We start from the raw sequence: 16,546 nt of genomic DNA on the forward strand, positions 1-16,546 counted from the left end.
GGACCCTCCAAACTTTGCTCTCGCCCCAACTTTCGCACGGCCGGAATGCGGAAAATCTCTGCTGGGACCGGATGCTTGCCCTCGCAAGCTATTGTAGGACAGAAGTTTCGTTACTTCACACTAACCAGTGCCTTTTCTTTACCGTCGCAGCTGTCAGCCTGGGGAACACATAGCAGAGAATGTAGTCAGAATAAACGACAGCAGCAGCCAGTTTCCAACCCCCTGTACTCGGCAAACACACATTGAGACAGTGTCCGCGTATCGTCAAATGGTGCTTTGTTTATTAATTAGTAGTCTCTTCTGCCGTAGATACTGCGTGGCTTTTCTCAAGAAGAATCTTACGCACACATAAGTTAAAATAAACTTCTTGATAGGTTTAAATATTTTCTCAGCCCTATAAAAACAACTACAAACAATATGAACCAATCAGAGGTCGACGCCAATGCATGTAGCCGGCGGTAAGCGCGGGAATAGTGGTTTGTTTTGTTTTTTGATTGGTTGAGAAAGAAACCTGGCCTTATTTGGCCAAAACGATAAATTACAAAGGGCGCAATAGGATGAGCAAGATATTGAGCAAAAAAAAAATTGATAGGAGTATTGAATAAGGAGAGGTTGTTTGCTGAATAGTTAAAAATACGGAGGGGAGGCCCTCCTTCCCTTTGTCTCTCGCGCGTTTTTCTTTTACGTCACGCCCGGTCTTTCACTTTCATAGCTCCAGTGTTCAAACGTCGAAAACTGTCGTTAATGCATAGATTTGTTGGATAGTGAATATATTTGGTCTTCTCTTTCTCGTGATTACGTTGACAAGTGCTTAACTGGAACTTTGCTCACAAGTGCATTGAATTCTCCTGAAAAGACCAGTTTCATAAATTTTATATGACGACAAAACACAAAGTCGAAAACTTTTGTACAGAGGCAAAGTATTTAAGACTGTGCGTTCATAAAATAGCAAGTGGCCTCATACATTCGTCTTCTAGTCACCCGGCGCAGGCCCTTGTGGCGATAGTGAAATCAGTGGCCACCACTGAAGGCCCGCAATGGCGTATTGTACAACGTTTTAATTCGAGATCATTTCTCTCATGATGCTTTTAAATAATTGTAAATTAATCATGAAAGTATATATTAATTTATGTCTGACATTTCTATTTATGTAAAATCGTAAATTATGTTGCATTAGAGTATAAAGTTTTTAGAAAAAATGTATTTATTTCCAGATATGAATTTTTTCTGTGGCGGTCATGATGTACATGATGAAGAAAAAAAAATTGTCATCGCCCTTTTATGAAATAAATGCCTTGCATTTTAAAGCGTCATTTGTCCTATTTTATTTGTTGTTCAGTCTGTCACTCTCAACTAATCGCTCTGAAACTTGACACAATGAAGCCTGAAGTCCTGATGTATCCAAGGACCGTGGATACCAGTTTAACTTAAAACAATTAAGACGCTTCGGAATTAGCGTGTACTCGATGGCCTTAGCGGAATGCGGCAAACTTTTTTTCCAGCGGCGCCAGGGTGAACTTGCGAACAAAGGCTTTGAGTTTCCTGCTTTTGCCGAGAGATGCACTAGCCTTGTAAAAGATAATCTACTGGGCTCACTACCACTCCTGCGAATTAACAAATCGGAAGTGGTTGAGTGTTGTCTGTACTCTTATCGACAACGATATTTGTCATCGCAGTGGTCAAAATGTTGTGGACTCACGAGGCGCAGAGTGCACCCCAAACGCTGAACCATTTTCGATTACCACAATATTCAACTCCAAAGAAATTGTGTGTTTCAGAGCGTGACGCAGAAACATAGTTTTGTTGGGCCCCTTTATACCTCCCTCTGTCAGCATTATTCTCGACTTTTATTTTCTTATCAGTTCATATACCTGTTGTACCCAGTATGGTCAAGGAACGCGTCAGCAATAACGTTTTTGAAGCTCTGAGAAAAAATGTCCGACAAAAGCCTATTATTCTACTCGGGCTTCCTTTATATAAAATGATTATAGCCAACTCGGCGGGTTATCTATCACTCCATATCCAGCGCGCCCTTGTAGGATAATTGTTAAATAATTCGCAATATGTATTGTTAGGTTTCTTTTCATCTTAGTGTCTTGTCTCGTAAGTTTACTCCTACGTTTAAGCAATAGATGACTTTTTCCGTGTTGCCATAGCCTCATCTAAACACGAGGGGGAGTTGGGAGAATTCGAGACAGTTATGCAAACCCGAAACGCAGTCGACGGTTTGTATAGCTGTCGAGAATTATGCATACATACATGCTTTATTTAAACACGGTAAAACCTTCAGTAAGAATTCAATAGATATAGTACAATAAAATTCAGTACCTACTATAGTAATAAAAATACTGTTTTACAAGGTTGCCGTGTGGGAGTCTAACCCTCATTTTCATAAAATCGATTCGAATCGTGTAAATTGTTGGGTAAGTTGTTCCATCGTGAGGCCGCACTGCAGCAAAAACTTTTTTTGAGATAGTTGGTGTTTGGTTTGGGCAAATTAAGCTTCATTGGCCATTTTTATACTAGAGACGCATAATTCGTCTGGGACGAGCTTGGGCAAACACTTTTTCTGTGTCTGTTAAATTCGTCTAGTATAAAGGCGGCCACAAGACGCATGATGTAAAGTATCCAGTTTTGTGCGTCTTCGAAGACGCACTAAAGTGGATACTTCGTCCAGACGAATTATGCGTCATGTGTCCGTCTTTATACCAGACGAATTTTACAGACGCAGAAAAAATGTTTGCCCAAGTTCGCCTAGGTGAATTATGCGTCTCATATAGTTCGTCCCGTTTTTACACTTGACAGATAACATTAGAGACGCATAATTCGTTTGGACGGATTATGCGTCTCTAGTATAAAAACGGCCATTTCTAAATTCCTGACATAATATTTTGTGGTGCGAATTGAAAACAGGTCTTGTAGATAATCCGGAGCAAGACCATTTAGTATTTTAAACGTTAAGGTGGCTTTAAGCTTTTTCCGACCCTTAGCGGGATTGTCCTGACGGAGTGAGGTGAGAATATGGTTAGCACTCACGTCGTTATCTGTTTGACTTCCTCGATTGACAGCTGTCAAAAAATGGCGCGAAACTCAGAACAGAATCGTCGCATTTAGTCTTTGTTGTCTTTTGTGGAGGTGAACATGACGATCTGCGTCAAGATTAAGATGAATAAAAAGCTAGAAGCTAGAAGTGGGCAGACACAAGGGGTCATATTGCAGCGACAAAAAACTTGTGTAGTGCACACTGAGGCGACATGTAGCAGGGACAAAATCACAACATGTGCACACACATGAAAATGTTGCGGGTACATGTTTCAGGGATATGTTGCAGCCACATGTCCCCTCTTCTGAACTGATACTTTTATAATTGTGCAACACCAATTTGGGGGTGATTTTGTCCCCGCTACGTGTCCCATGAAGTTCAACTTGGGACACATCGTGCAACATATCCCCGAAATATGTACCCACAACAATTTCATGTGTGTGTGCAAATGTTGTGATTTTGTCCCTGCTACATGTCCCCGCTACGTGACCCTAATGCATGTCGCTGGAACATGTCGCTGCAAGATGTCCCTGCAACATGACCCCTCGTGTCTGCCCACCTTAAAGGTGATGAGGCTCAAGTCTTGAGGTAAATCAAGGGATTTACATTTGTTGTGAAGAAGAGGGAGACATAATAATACCAACAGAAACAGGGTTTTTTAAACCTGAAAAATTATGACAAGACTTGGCGAACCAATTCAAGTGAACCCACACTGCTCACGTCTTCGAGGAGCTCTGCCGAACTATTTACGCCGATAAATTACCTGGGAATCGCACTGTGTTACCGGTTACCGGAGAACAGAGCCACTAAGAACAAATCTGAAGCCTCCCCGTGGCCAGACACCCAGCGCACAAACTTGAGCGGCCACTGAGTTTCAGATCAAGGAAGGTTCAATGAGCAACATGGAAGAAGTCGCTTCTAGGAGTAAATTCCTTGATTTACATCAAGTTTGAAAATCATAGCAAGGTTTCCCACCTTTTAAGTCCAAAAGTTGAAAACTTTAATGAAACTTTATATCAAAGTTATTTCTCAGGGTACAGACAAATAAACGCAGATAAAATATCTCCAAAAATGTTTCAACGATTACGCTGATTTTTTTCAAAGTCAGTTGAAATATTTAGTTTCCTTTAAATGCAAATCGTTCAAGAAAAGTTCAGAAATCAGGTTTAGAACATTACAGAAGCGTAACACTGACGTGTTCAGAGATTCCGCAACTATATCAAATGAAGGCGAGAAAATTCACCTCACTTTAGTAGCTCCAAGTAATTCGGAGATCTCTTTGCCTTTTTTGTAACGGTACCAGCGTCCATATGTAAATTGCTGCTGCTTTACTTACGGCCTTGTTTTTTTAATTTTTAACGCCTTATCATAGCCTTGGCTTTTGTCCGTCGCTAGAAGACTTGCTCCTGTTTACAAAAAATACCACTACAAACATACAAACGAGACTAATTTTAACTCAAAGAAACCAACTTAAATGTGGCAGCAACAATGCACTTTGCCGGACGGACCGCTAACATTGCAAACATTTTCTCCAGAATTTCTCACCGTGAGGCAAAATTATTGTTTTTGAAGTAATTCTTCTTCTTGTATTACTTGCAGCTTGTTGTGTCAGTTCTTCCTTAAATTATTTCCTCTGGCCAAAAAACGCAGTTTTCTCAAGTTTGGAGACGGCGGAAAACATTTGATTCATCCGCCCGCTTATTACAGTATGCAAAAGTAGAGCTTCCTAGTGGCAAGATCCTCTCAACACTTGGAGGAAGAGCATTTCGTTATGCAGCCCCGAAGCTCTGGAACAATCTACCCTGTAAAATATCTAGCCTTGACTCACTCTCGGGTTTTAAGTGCCACCTCAAAACATATCTTTTTAAACAACAAGCTTTTAATTTATAAATCTTATATATTTTAATTCGTCAAATATTTATTGTTTACTTTATAGTTATTATTAGTATTTATTCATTTATTTATTTTCAATCCTGAACGCTTGTAAATTTCATTTATTTTTAATCATTTTATTAAATTGTAAAGCGCATTTGATCATGTTCGGCATGAAAAATGCGCTATATAAGTTCCAATTATTATTATTATTATTATTATTATTATTACTATTATTACTATTTTGTGAACTTGAACAGGGTGAAAAGGGCGCGAATTTTGCACCTTGCACCAAATTTTATTCATTTCATTGGTTCTAATGTCATTGGTGGAATGAATGACACCTGTCATCCGTCAAAAGCAGTCAGTTAGCGAGTGTTGAACTTTCGTGTTTTTCATATTCTTTTATTTGTTAAAATGAAAACTTTCTTCGAACTAATACAACTGCTCCTTGAGGCACGGTTCAAGTTTCGAGTAAGGAGCGGGACACACAAGCGCGCGCGAAGACGCGCTTGGCGGCATCATGGAAATGAGCTATTACAAACAATTGCTATTACACCATGCTCTACAAATGTCAGTTCTGTACTCATTAGTTTTTTTGTTTTAACAAACTAAATTAGGGAAGATTTATCCATAATTTGTGGGCGTTTTTAATCAAACAATCATCCCACTCGCGACCCCTATCCAACGCGCGCTCGTGGAATCGTAACATCACGAACTCAAAGAGCGTGACCCACAATGCATTTCGCATATCTTCTAAGCGAATGCACAGTCAGACCGTGAAGATTTTTTATGAATGGCTACGATGATGCAAAATGAGTTGTATTATGCTGTTTGTAAAATTAGGCGATTCTCTAACAGGTATTAAATACTTTCCACCATGAGTGTTGAGTTTACGGAGGAGGAAAAACGACAGACTATAAGTTTCTTGCGTCAAGTTCTCGCCGATCAACCGAATGTGTTTGAAGACTGTGACTCATTGCCACTTCGGGTTTGTCCACTTCCAATCTCTGTAAACGAATTAGAAGGCCAATGTATCGACTGGTGTTTACAGTACCTCAGCAAATGGTTAGTAGTGGTGCTAAAATCAGTTACTTAAAATAATTTAATGTAATGTTTACTTGCGTAACTCTTCGTCGAGTTTTACTGTGTTTACATTGTTATTGTGTACATTCCATCCCTCTATACGCACCCACTCTGTCTTCTGGATGTGTGATAGTTCGACTTTTTATGTTTTCCCAGGCGTTGAAAAATAGTAAGTTTAATTTCCATATCGATTACTTTTGTGAGTTTAAAAAAAAAAGTGATAATTTCTCTTCATGCAGCGTTTAGTTTAGCCGTTTTGCCTGCAGCTAGCGCTATTGTAGATAATGATCTTAATTCAAAGAAGGAATTGTGTTTTCAATAGGTGTTTAAGAGTTCTTTTTAATTTCACCATTGAATTAATTCTAAATGATGCTGCTACAGCAGTTGACTTATATACTATTGTATTATCCAATCAAACAGAGCAAATTAGTCATACGAAAGTATATCTGTGGTTTTGGGCAATACGGAATGTTACGTCTGTAATATTTTTGGCCCTCGGAAGAAAGTCTGTTCTCAAGTTACAATATTGGCTTCTTTCCAGATTTGGGAAGGACAAGGTAGCATAATTCTTATCTTGCGTGTTGTTTTTATTGAAATACGAACTTAAACAAGAAAGAAGTAGTTCAAATGGTTGAGTTTTCCAACAGAAGTTGACATTTATGTGAATAACAATAGGCGTGAATGACAACACGAAACATATTTTGCGTGCACGTGAGACCTCAGTGTGATATGATCAAGGTAGATTGATATGAAGTGCTTCACTAATCCTGGGGATTGTTTCCTTGAAATTGAAGTGATTTTGTTTTATTGTATGACTAAGGAAGTACAGAAAAGAACACAATCTGGCTGCATGTGTTTAACGCGCATTTTGCATGAATTTCTTTTAAAACTGATAGTCTGTAAATTCTTTACCTTTCACCCCATTTCTGTTTACGCTATCTATTTGCCAATGCCTGCAAATTGCAAACCAGTGTACCACAACTTGCTGTGCACTAATAGCTTCTCTCGCCAGGTCCTTGTTGAAATTCCTCTGATCAACAATTTAGTAAGTTACTAATTTAGAATAATCAACAAGATTATAATTATTTTTGAAACATGGAGTGACTGGAATAGTTCTTGCTAATGATAACAAATAAACACAATTTGAGTGGGAGTTCTGTATAGGTATTTACAATAGCTCCCCTCTTAATGTATCATACTTGCATGTACATAAAGAGAAGGCTATCCTGATTTGCAAATTGCATGTGTGCTATGCATTTTTTAGGGTTTGATACTTAAGTGTGTCATAATATACTGATACTTAGGGATTATTATAGTAAATGGTTTGAACCATTTATGACACAGAGAGATAGGGAAAAAAGTACTGGCTAATGATAAATGTAAACAAAATTTGAAGGGGAAATTTGTGTTTGTAGATCTTTACAATCGCATTTAGTAAGACTATTTTGCTGATGTTTTTAAATTTGTTTTTATATCCTGTTTCTTTTAAATTTTATTAACTTAATGAACTTGTTATCTAGGGATTTACTTAATAATAAATTAATGTTATTGTATTTTCCACAAGTCTGAAAGTAAAGGAGTGAGCAATACATGCGTGGCTGTACGTATGCCTATATGCTTGTGATATTTTGTAAGTGACTGTGGCGACCAGTCTGATGAACAGTAGAGCTGGCACTGTTTGCCCCAGTGTACATTTCTGTTAAATATTGTATCTCACTTGTGAAATGAATGTGTAGTAGAGACGATGTTCATTGGTATTCTGTAATTTGTATCCTACAGAATGTTCATACTGTAATACATGTATATGTATGGATGGAGAATACTACACCAAAGTTAAGGCTAACATTTGAACTGTATTAGTATTTACAGGGACCATTTACATGTGATATGGATATTGTATTTCTGTTTTGTGGAACATTTATCCTTGCATGCTGGGGATAATTTTTTGCAAGTGATAGGCACAATGGTGAGCTGTAGACCAGCCATTTTTAGTTTTAAATCCCATGTATAGATCTATATTGCACTATAAATATTGTAACTGATTAATAAAATAAATGGTTTATATGGCTGGTTGATAAATTGGGCAGTATATAACTTGGATATGTAATGTCAATAATTGACATTAATTAATGTAATGTTTGAACAGGTATTCATGACTGTTGAATTTTATTTCTGTATCTTTAGTAAAGTTCCAGAATTTACTGCAGCGCTTATTGCCCAAGCTGCTGTCAAAGAACTCAAAGAATCTGATCTTTCTGACTACAGACAAGAGGGATCAGAGGACTCACGTAAGAAGACACACGTTTTCAGTATTACTTGTATGCTTACGAATGGGTTCCTTGTCATATTAATATTTGCCCATGATTAGGCTCCCATATTAAATTCTACTAGATAATATTTTGTCATACTCTTTAATAAGTTAAAGGATTTAGGGAGATTTCCAACAAAGAAATAAAAACGGTAGGTCACGGACTTAGTTTTTCTGATAATTTTCAAAAACTGAAGTTTAGAGGGCCTTTTTGTGGACCTGGCGTGTTGCCGTGATAACTGATATGATGTCATAAGTGCCCTTAAAGTATTGACCAACAATAGAGTTGCAAAGATATTTATAGTTTGCCTACACAATGAAATATCCTTTTTTGGTATCTTTCATCGTTTCACAAACACTATAGCAACAAAAAAACCCTTTCGAGCCTCCTTAAATGTCATTAATGAGCCAAGCAGAGGTTGATTGGCCAAAAGACAATTTGTAAATGGTGAGCATTGCAGCTATAATAATTATACCAAACTGACAGACCTCACAAAACTTTATTTTAACCCATTGACTCCTGGGAGTGAGCCTTTTGATACAGATTTTACTATCAACTGTCTAACGCCAGACAATTTTACTCATCAACTGTGGGCGTCCTTCAGGGCAGTCAGGAGTGAATGGGTTAAGCAGACTTCCCTCCTATAAAGTGCTAGTGTGATAAAAAAACCACTTCCTGTTTTTTTCTTCACATTTTGAAAGTGCGATTGCTTAACACTTGATTGGCAAAAGTTTGAGCTTTGATTTTTATTAAAAAGTTGTTTACTTTGAGCGTACGTTTTGGTCTTCATGGTCCACCATTACTGAGACACATTCCAAAGTGACTGATTGGACATCAGAGGGTTTGATCTAGGGAAAAGTGGCATCATTAACTCACATTAAAATTTCAGCGTGTAAACGCAGCTTATTATTATGCAAAACACAGGTTAAAAGTCTGAAAGACCGAAACTCGCGCGACTCCGGATCGAGTGGCTCGTGTTCGGGTCCTGACCGGGGACATTGTGTTGTGTTCTTGGGCAAGACACTTTACTCTCATGGTTCCTCTCCCCACCCAGGTGTATAAATGTAAATGGGTACCGGCGAATCTAATGCTAGGGGTAACCCTGCGATGGACTGGCATCCCATCCAGGGGGGAGTAGAAATACTCCTAGTCACTTCATGCTACAGAAACTGGAGATAAGCGCCGTTCTGATGTGCCTTCTAGGCTCGTAGCACTTACTTTTACCTTTTACTTTGAGCGTAAGTTTTGGTCTTCATGGTGCGCCATTACCCACCTTCCAAACTGACTGATTGGACATCAGAGGGGTTGATATAGGGAAAAGTGTTGTCCCTGACTCACTGGCTTAAAATTTTAGCGTGTAAACGCAGCTTATTATTATGCAAAACACAAGTTTAATAGTCTGAAAGCCCAAAACTTGTGGGCTGCATATTAATTCAGCTGCATACGCACACATTGCAATGATTCTTAAACCATTGACTCTTTGACGTCATTTTCTCCTCGATTCAGCTCTATCTCTCTGTCCATAAAATAGCAAGATTCCAGTTGAATTGAACAAGTGTCTTTTTAAAATCAAGGCTTAAAACTTGGGTCAGTTACTGTTTAGTTGACATAGTTTTGAAATCCAAAGAAAAATAAAAGTTGATTTTTTTGGTCATAGTAGCACTTTGAATTCACAAAAATCTAAATTGCTAGGAAAGTTGAGAGAAACCACAATGCTTAATACACATATTAATTTGCCGTGGTTGCTACATATGTACATGTACTCATGCCTTTTCAACTTGGTTTGAATTCTGGTTGAAAAATTGGATAAATGAAATCCACCCAAAACATTAATTTTATTTTCTTGGAAGAACAAGAATACTCATCAGGGAATAATGATATGGTTTGCATAGCGGGGACCTTTGACACCCTGGTATGTGGGTTTGGTATAGCAGCCGCTATAGTTTACTACTCTGTTCAAAAGGCTTTTTTGGGTACTTAAAGGGAAAGTATAGTCTAGAAAAAGATTCTTTAAAGTACTAAAACTTTTCCCCAGGAATTCGAAAATAATTGCTTTTTTCTCCAGTTCCCTGTTATTAAAATGTGACAACAGCACTTTGAAGTTGCCTCTTATGTGACGTGGAGAGCGCAGTCTTAGATATGAAGTGTTATGACGTAGCTATAGTCAACAAACGTGGCCGACACCAAATTCTTCGTTCCCCGATCACTTTCTCAATGTTGTGTGATCTTCTGTTCCAAGAAATTCAAATGTAAGATGTCAACTATGGTAAACGGTCATGTGGTTCAATCATAGGCAGCCCAAGCATAGACTTTGTATGGGAAAATTAACTTTGAGCTTATAAATGCTAAACAAAGCTGTAAACCATGTAGAAATAAACTTTGCTTACCTCTACGTATGTTGTCCTCGTCTTTTGTGTGCAATCGGAGGGCAAACTGAGTCCATTTTAGCCAGGTTTGTGGCTTTCGAATTTTTACGATGAAAGAAAGAGAAGAAAGGCTGGTGACTTAAGGCGATCTTGTCCCACAAATTGCCCTCGCATCACAAAGAAACGGTCCGAATCGCCATATAAACACCACAGCCTTAAGGCCAAATAAATTTTGGCGGATAAATTCCAAATAATGTTGGGCTTTCTTTTATGACGGGAATGACAACTAACGACATCGTAAAAATTCGAAAGCCACAAACCCGGCTAAAACGGACTCAGTTTGCCCTCCGATTGCACAGAAAAGACGAGGACAACTGTACGTAGAGGTAAGTGAAGTTTATTTTACATTTACAGCTTGTTTTAGCATTTATAAGCTCAAAGTCAATTTTCCCATACAAAGTCTATAAATCGTATACTGAGCTTGGGGGGCCTGTGGTTCAATACGTAGTAGTGTGACAGAAACTTTAGTACTTTTAGATCCTCTGATCAATCAAACTAGATGGCAAAAATCAGCCAGAGCAAATGTAAACAAGACAAAAACCTTGAACATGAGCTTTTCCAGGTACTAAAATAAACTTGACTTATTTTGTTAGCTTTATAGAAACTACTGCAACAATTTACTCTTTCCCATTCGATGGAAATAATTATAATATAAATCGATCGTTTGTTTTGAAGTTGTAACAGGGGTCTTGTAGAAAGCCTTGGTAAACAAATTAAACTCAATTTCCAGGCATTTATTTCACAGCAATGAGCACAGGATAGCACTGCCAACTCTCTTTAGCTTTGTGAAACTCCTGCATATAACTCAGATATAAAACCCTGTTTATAACGACCACAAGGTAAATCTGTTCTGATGGTGGAGCCAATATCAAATCAATACAATTTATCCCCTGCATTAAAATTCAAGTCTACAAAATATCACTCTCCTTGCATGTTTACATCAAGTACATCTGGTCATCCAGAGAAATCCTTGACTATTGCTACGTCATAGCGTCGCTGGCATACACAAAAACAAAGATGGCAGATTTCAATTTAAAATTGCCTATTTTTGAAGCATTATTGTTGGCTATTTAAACACATTAAGCCCAAGTGAGTGGTCAAGTATCACAATACAAGTAAAAAACGTTCGATTCAGAGAAACTATCATCATCATCATCATCGTCATTATTATTATTATTATTATTATTATTAATGCCCCAGTTGTTGTTGGTATTATACCAACATCATTATAAAAACCCAGTTAACAGTTGATCCCTTAAGCACAAGACCTACAGTGGAAATACTGGGTTTTCTTTTTCAGTTCTCAAAACTGCTGAAGTTGCTAAAGATGTTTTCAATAAAGTTCTTGAAGTTTGCAAACATTGGGAAAAGGATTGCCCATCATTGTACAAGTCAAAGATGGTGTATGAATCTTGCGTTCATGCCATCAAAAACACACGAAGGAAAATGGAGGATAAACATGTCGTACTGCCTCAATTTAATAATCTCTTTGGATTTGCAGAGGTGAAAATATGTTATTAACATTTATTCAGAGTAATGTGTTGCACAGTTTGTGTTGTGAATGTCTGACTTGTCTAGACACCAGACCATACTGCATGTGCCTTACAATAATAAGGGAGGGAAGTACAATGTACATAGCCCTGGAACGCAGACGTATTTCCGGCGGTCGTTTCTCTCCCCCGAAAAGTAGCATTAGCGAAACGGAGCTGCAAAACGATTTCTGTGACGTAACTGCTTTCGTTTTTTTTTTCGCCAATCACGTTGCATGAGAGAACAGATAGTCGAGTGATCTCCATGCAATTTGTGTTATCGTTGTCACTAGCGAACCTTTGAAACAAGCAACTATAAGTGAAACGCCAAAGAATTAAGATTCCCTGCAGTGGCGAGTGTTGCATTCTTTGACGGACAAAATGTTTGGTTGCAAACGAGAAGATAAATGTGTTTAGTAAGAGTGTTTTGGATATCTCTTCTTCGATACTTCGAGCCGATTTATGTGGGCTAACTGCCGCACAAAATGCTATTATCGACCCCTAAATACAAGAAAGCTGGGATTGGTTGGGATTCAATTGCATACCCATATTAACTACTTTTTTATTCACTTTCCTTTTATTTATCTTGATGCACTCTTTTCTGTAAGTTTCAAGTCTCTTGGAAATGTACATCAGATGGAACTTTGCCCTTTCCTCTTCCCCAGTTGCTAATTATAAAATATTTTGTATATTTTAGTTTTTCATTTAGTGTATTGTGACTGCAGTGTGACTGCATGGCTCAAACCCTGCCTAGGGGTATAATGATTTAATGTTTGATTACAGCTGTAAGTCCCTTTTTTGATAGGATCACCCTTGCAGTCAGGCATTCTTTGCTGTTTATGATGGACATAGTGGTGTTGATGCTTCCGATTACGCTGCTATACACCTTCACTGTCACCTTGCAAGAAGCAGAAACATAACTAAAGATCCAGCGCAGGCTTTAAAGGAAGCTTTTGAAAAGACAGATGAGTGTTTTGTCGCAAAAGCTAAAAGGGAGGTACTTTCACCAAGTATTGAGCTTTTTTTTAATAGTACAGTGTTTTAAATTCCTAAGAATAATTATGTAAAAGCAAGATGAGCATGTGCCTGAATGCTGATTGGCTCAGTAAAATTGGCTTTGAAATACTGGGGGCAGAGTTATTCAGCAGACCATGAACTGCACTCTAAATCTTCAGGCTCGATTTTCTAGAGGTTTATTTTGATGCCAAAATTACAACTTCTCAGACCTCCTGTCCTGATGGGTTTTAAGATATTGCTTCCAAATTTTCAGTTCTAATGGATGATAGTACTACCCCTTAGGAATTTTTTGTTTGTCTTCGGAGACTGATTTTGTGGCACTTTTTCTGCCCAAATTAAGTATGAGATGGGAGTTTCGACTTTTGTGCGAAATATTTCCTTTAATTCTTAACATATCAAAAATTCCTCCACGGTATTGAAGTTCATTCATCTTTGACTAATATGCAACAAAGTGCGGTTATTTTCGCAATAAATTGAAGGGGCAGGAGCTTCAGTCTGTAGCAGGCTCGGTCGTTCTGAGGCATTATATTAAATACCAGTCTGAGAAAACTAAAACTTTGTTCAAATAATTCAAACTTAGCTTTTAATTAATCTGATACATGTATATAGTTTGACCCTATACGAAAAATAGCGGCTCAACAATTTAATTTTTCCGTGGACACCTCATTTCCCTTTACCGAGAACTTAACTGTAGATGTTACTGACCTTGACTATTGAGAATTGGAATGTTGATCTGGTATGAACTGAGTTTTTTGAGTTTTATTTATGTTTATCATGGATGGATCGTGATGCAAACTAATTGCGACTTTGACAGTCCAATACAGCATTATTGGTGGTGTTCGTAAGGAAAGAGTATGATATTCTTGTATTAGGCTCGGTTGCTTGACAACTCCACCCAATCAATACCAAAATATACTGGTACATTGTGTATCTTTTCCCACCTATCTGCTAAAATAATAATTAATGGTATTGGAGTCCCAAAATTGCAATTATAATATTATTAGTTGATAGTTAAGCAACAATTATAGTAACATCATGCTGGTAATGTGCATTAAAAAGTTCATTAAAATTTAATGGTCCAATTTTAGACTTAAATTGGGAAACATGATGTTTTATAGAGTTCACAACATCGAGTAGAAACAGATTACAGTCTTTAACAGCAGAAACAGTTCTGTGATTTGGAAACATGTTCAGTTTACTTTTTGTTTTTACTTGTAGATTGTACTTACATGTAAAAGATATTTTTGTGCAGTCATTTGTGGCTGAAAGTAATTCATGATTTTGTTTCAAATCAGGGTCTTCGAAGCGGTTCTACTGGTGTAGCCGTTCTAATCAGTGGTGAATCACTCTATGTTGCATGGTTAGGGGACTCTCAAGTTGTTCTCAGCAAAGGTGGACAGGCTGCTCAGCTGATGAGTCCACACAAACCGGATAGAGAGGTGCGTATTGTGCTTCTTGCTCTCTATCCAGATATGGGCTATGCTAAACAGGCATGTTAAACTGGCAATAAATAAAATGACGGATTCATTTATGATAACTATGGTAATTTGACCTATTTTTGGTACAGGATTGTGGTTTGTGAATATTGTTTTGCAGTCATCACTTTATGTTTTGATTTTAACCCATTGACTCCCAGGGGTTCACCATTGACGAGTAAAATTGTCTGGCGTTAGACAGTAAAATACTAAGTCTGGCCGGTTTGGGCCGGTTTGGATGTTAATGGGTTAAGGGGAGAAATTATCACAAGGTACTTGTAGTTCAAATCTCAGACTTGAAACTCACAAGGGAAGCATGTGGATTTTGGCTAACCTGATTGGCTAACTACATGCAGTCATGTGATGAAGATATACAGTGTATATATTTTAACCATTTCACTCCCAAGAGTGCCACTTATAGATTTTACTCTGTCTAACGCCAGACGATTTTACTTGTCAGTGGGGAACCCCACTGGGGTGAAAGGGTTAACAACAGCTAGATTCACTCAAAAATTATGTCCCCATTAATTAACCCTTTCACTCCCAAGAGTGCCACTTATAGAATCTGATTTTACTCTGTCTAACGCCAGACGATTTTACTCGTCAATGGGGAACCCCACATGGGTGAAAGGGTTAACAACAGCTAGATTCACTCAAAAACTATGTCCCCATTAACCCTTTCACTCCCAAGAGTGCCACTTACAGATTTTACTCTGTCTAACTCCAGACGATTTTACTCATCAAAGGGGAACCCCACGGGGGTGAAAGGGTTAATGGTGACTTGGGGATACTCAGAAGAAATGTGAGTGCTCCTTTGCAGGAGTCAAACCTGGGACAGGTCTTTGATTACTTCTCTATCACTGAGCAGCTGTAGGAGACACTGTATTGGTATGAAGCAGATGTTAAATGCAAATCCCAAGATAAGAAATTCTTATTAGGGTTATGTATAGTATCGTATAAACGTGAGTGCATTTCGTGATTTATGGTCAGTCCTGATGTTTTGAAAGTTCTCAAAATTGCACAAGATGTAGGCGAGTGCAATTTGAGAACTTTCAAAATTTCAAGAGTGAGCATAAATCACGAAATGCACAAGCAAGTTTATACAATTTTTTATTTATTGTACACTCAATAAGATCATTCCATCGCTTTGTTTCCATAGCAACTTCCACTGTATAAGCTATTTAATATGCAAAATTGGCTTTGAAATAGGGTGCAGAGTTATTCAGCAGACCATGAACTGCACTCTAAATCTTCAAGCTCGATTTTCTAGAGGTTTATTTTGATGCCAAAATAACAACTTCTCAGACCGCCTTTCCTGACGGGTTTTAAGATATTGCTTCCAAATTTTCACTTCTGACCATAGATCACGAAATGCACAAGCAAGTTCATACAATTTTTTATTTATATACACTCATTCCATCGCGTTTGTTTCCAAAGCAACTTTCATATTGCACTGTATAAGCTATTTAATATGCATTCATTGACCAATCAGAAACGCAATTTTGTTGAGTATATACATGTATAAGAATTGGGGATGTCGGGGATACGGACAAAATAATGTGATATTTAGCAACTATTCACCGAAGTGGAGATGGCTAGTGGTGGATATTTACCGAGCCACAAAACGGCGAGGTAAATATCCACCACTAGCCATCGACACTAAGGTGAATAGTTGTTTTAAATACTATTATACAAAAACAGTGAGATCTATAATATAGCACAAAAAGATGATTGTAACTCATTTATTCCTGCATAGATTACAACATATTCGGGCGCAATTCTGCTTGAG

The 16,546-nt window shown here is 37.9% G+C and overlaps 2 protein-coding genes across 8 annotated transcripts in view; both read left to right on the forward strand.

The window, feature by feature from the left end:
• Window positions 1–1,307, forward strand: part of LOC137974669 (uncharacterized) — a 31,799-nt gene extending 30,492 nt beyond the window's left edge. For all 7 annotated transcript variants that reach the window (XM_068821592.1, XM_068821591.1, XM_068821596.1 and 4 more), the window contains one exon: window positions 151–1,307. In XM_068821592.1, the coding sequence (XP_068677693.1) occupies window positions 151–246 (96 nt within the window). In that variant the 3' untranslated portion in view covers window positions 247–1,307. The remainder of the gene's footprint in view (window positions 1–150) is intronic.
• A 4,371-nt stretch (window positions 1,308–5,678) lies between these two features.
• Window positions 5,679–16,546, forward strand: part of LOC137975157 (protein phosphatase 1E-like) — a 16,686-nt gene continuing 5,818 nt past the window's right edge. The window contains exons 1-5 of the mRNA XM_068822240.1: window positions 5,679–5,983; window positions 8,186–8,289; window positions 12,037–12,239; window positions 13,071–13,262; window positions 14,578–14,721. Coding sequence (XP_068678341.1) covers window positions 5,796–5,983; window positions 8,186–8,289; window positions 12,037–12,239; window positions 13,071–13,262; window positions 14,578–14,721 — 831 coding nt within the window. The 5' untranslated portion in view covers window positions 5,679–5,795. The remainder of the gene's footprint in view (window positions 5,984–8,185; window positions 8,290–12,036; window positions 12,240–13,070; window positions 13,263–14,577; window positions 14,722–16,546) is intronic.

Source organism: Montipora foliosa, chromosome 11 (assembly GCF_036669935.1).
Source record: "Montipora foliosa isolate CH-2021 chromosome 11, ASM3666993v2, whole genome shotgun sequence".
NCBI classification, from domain to species: domain Eukaryota; kingdom Metazoa; phylum Cnidaria; class Anthozoa; order Scleractinia; family Acroporidae; genus Montipora; species Montipora foliosa.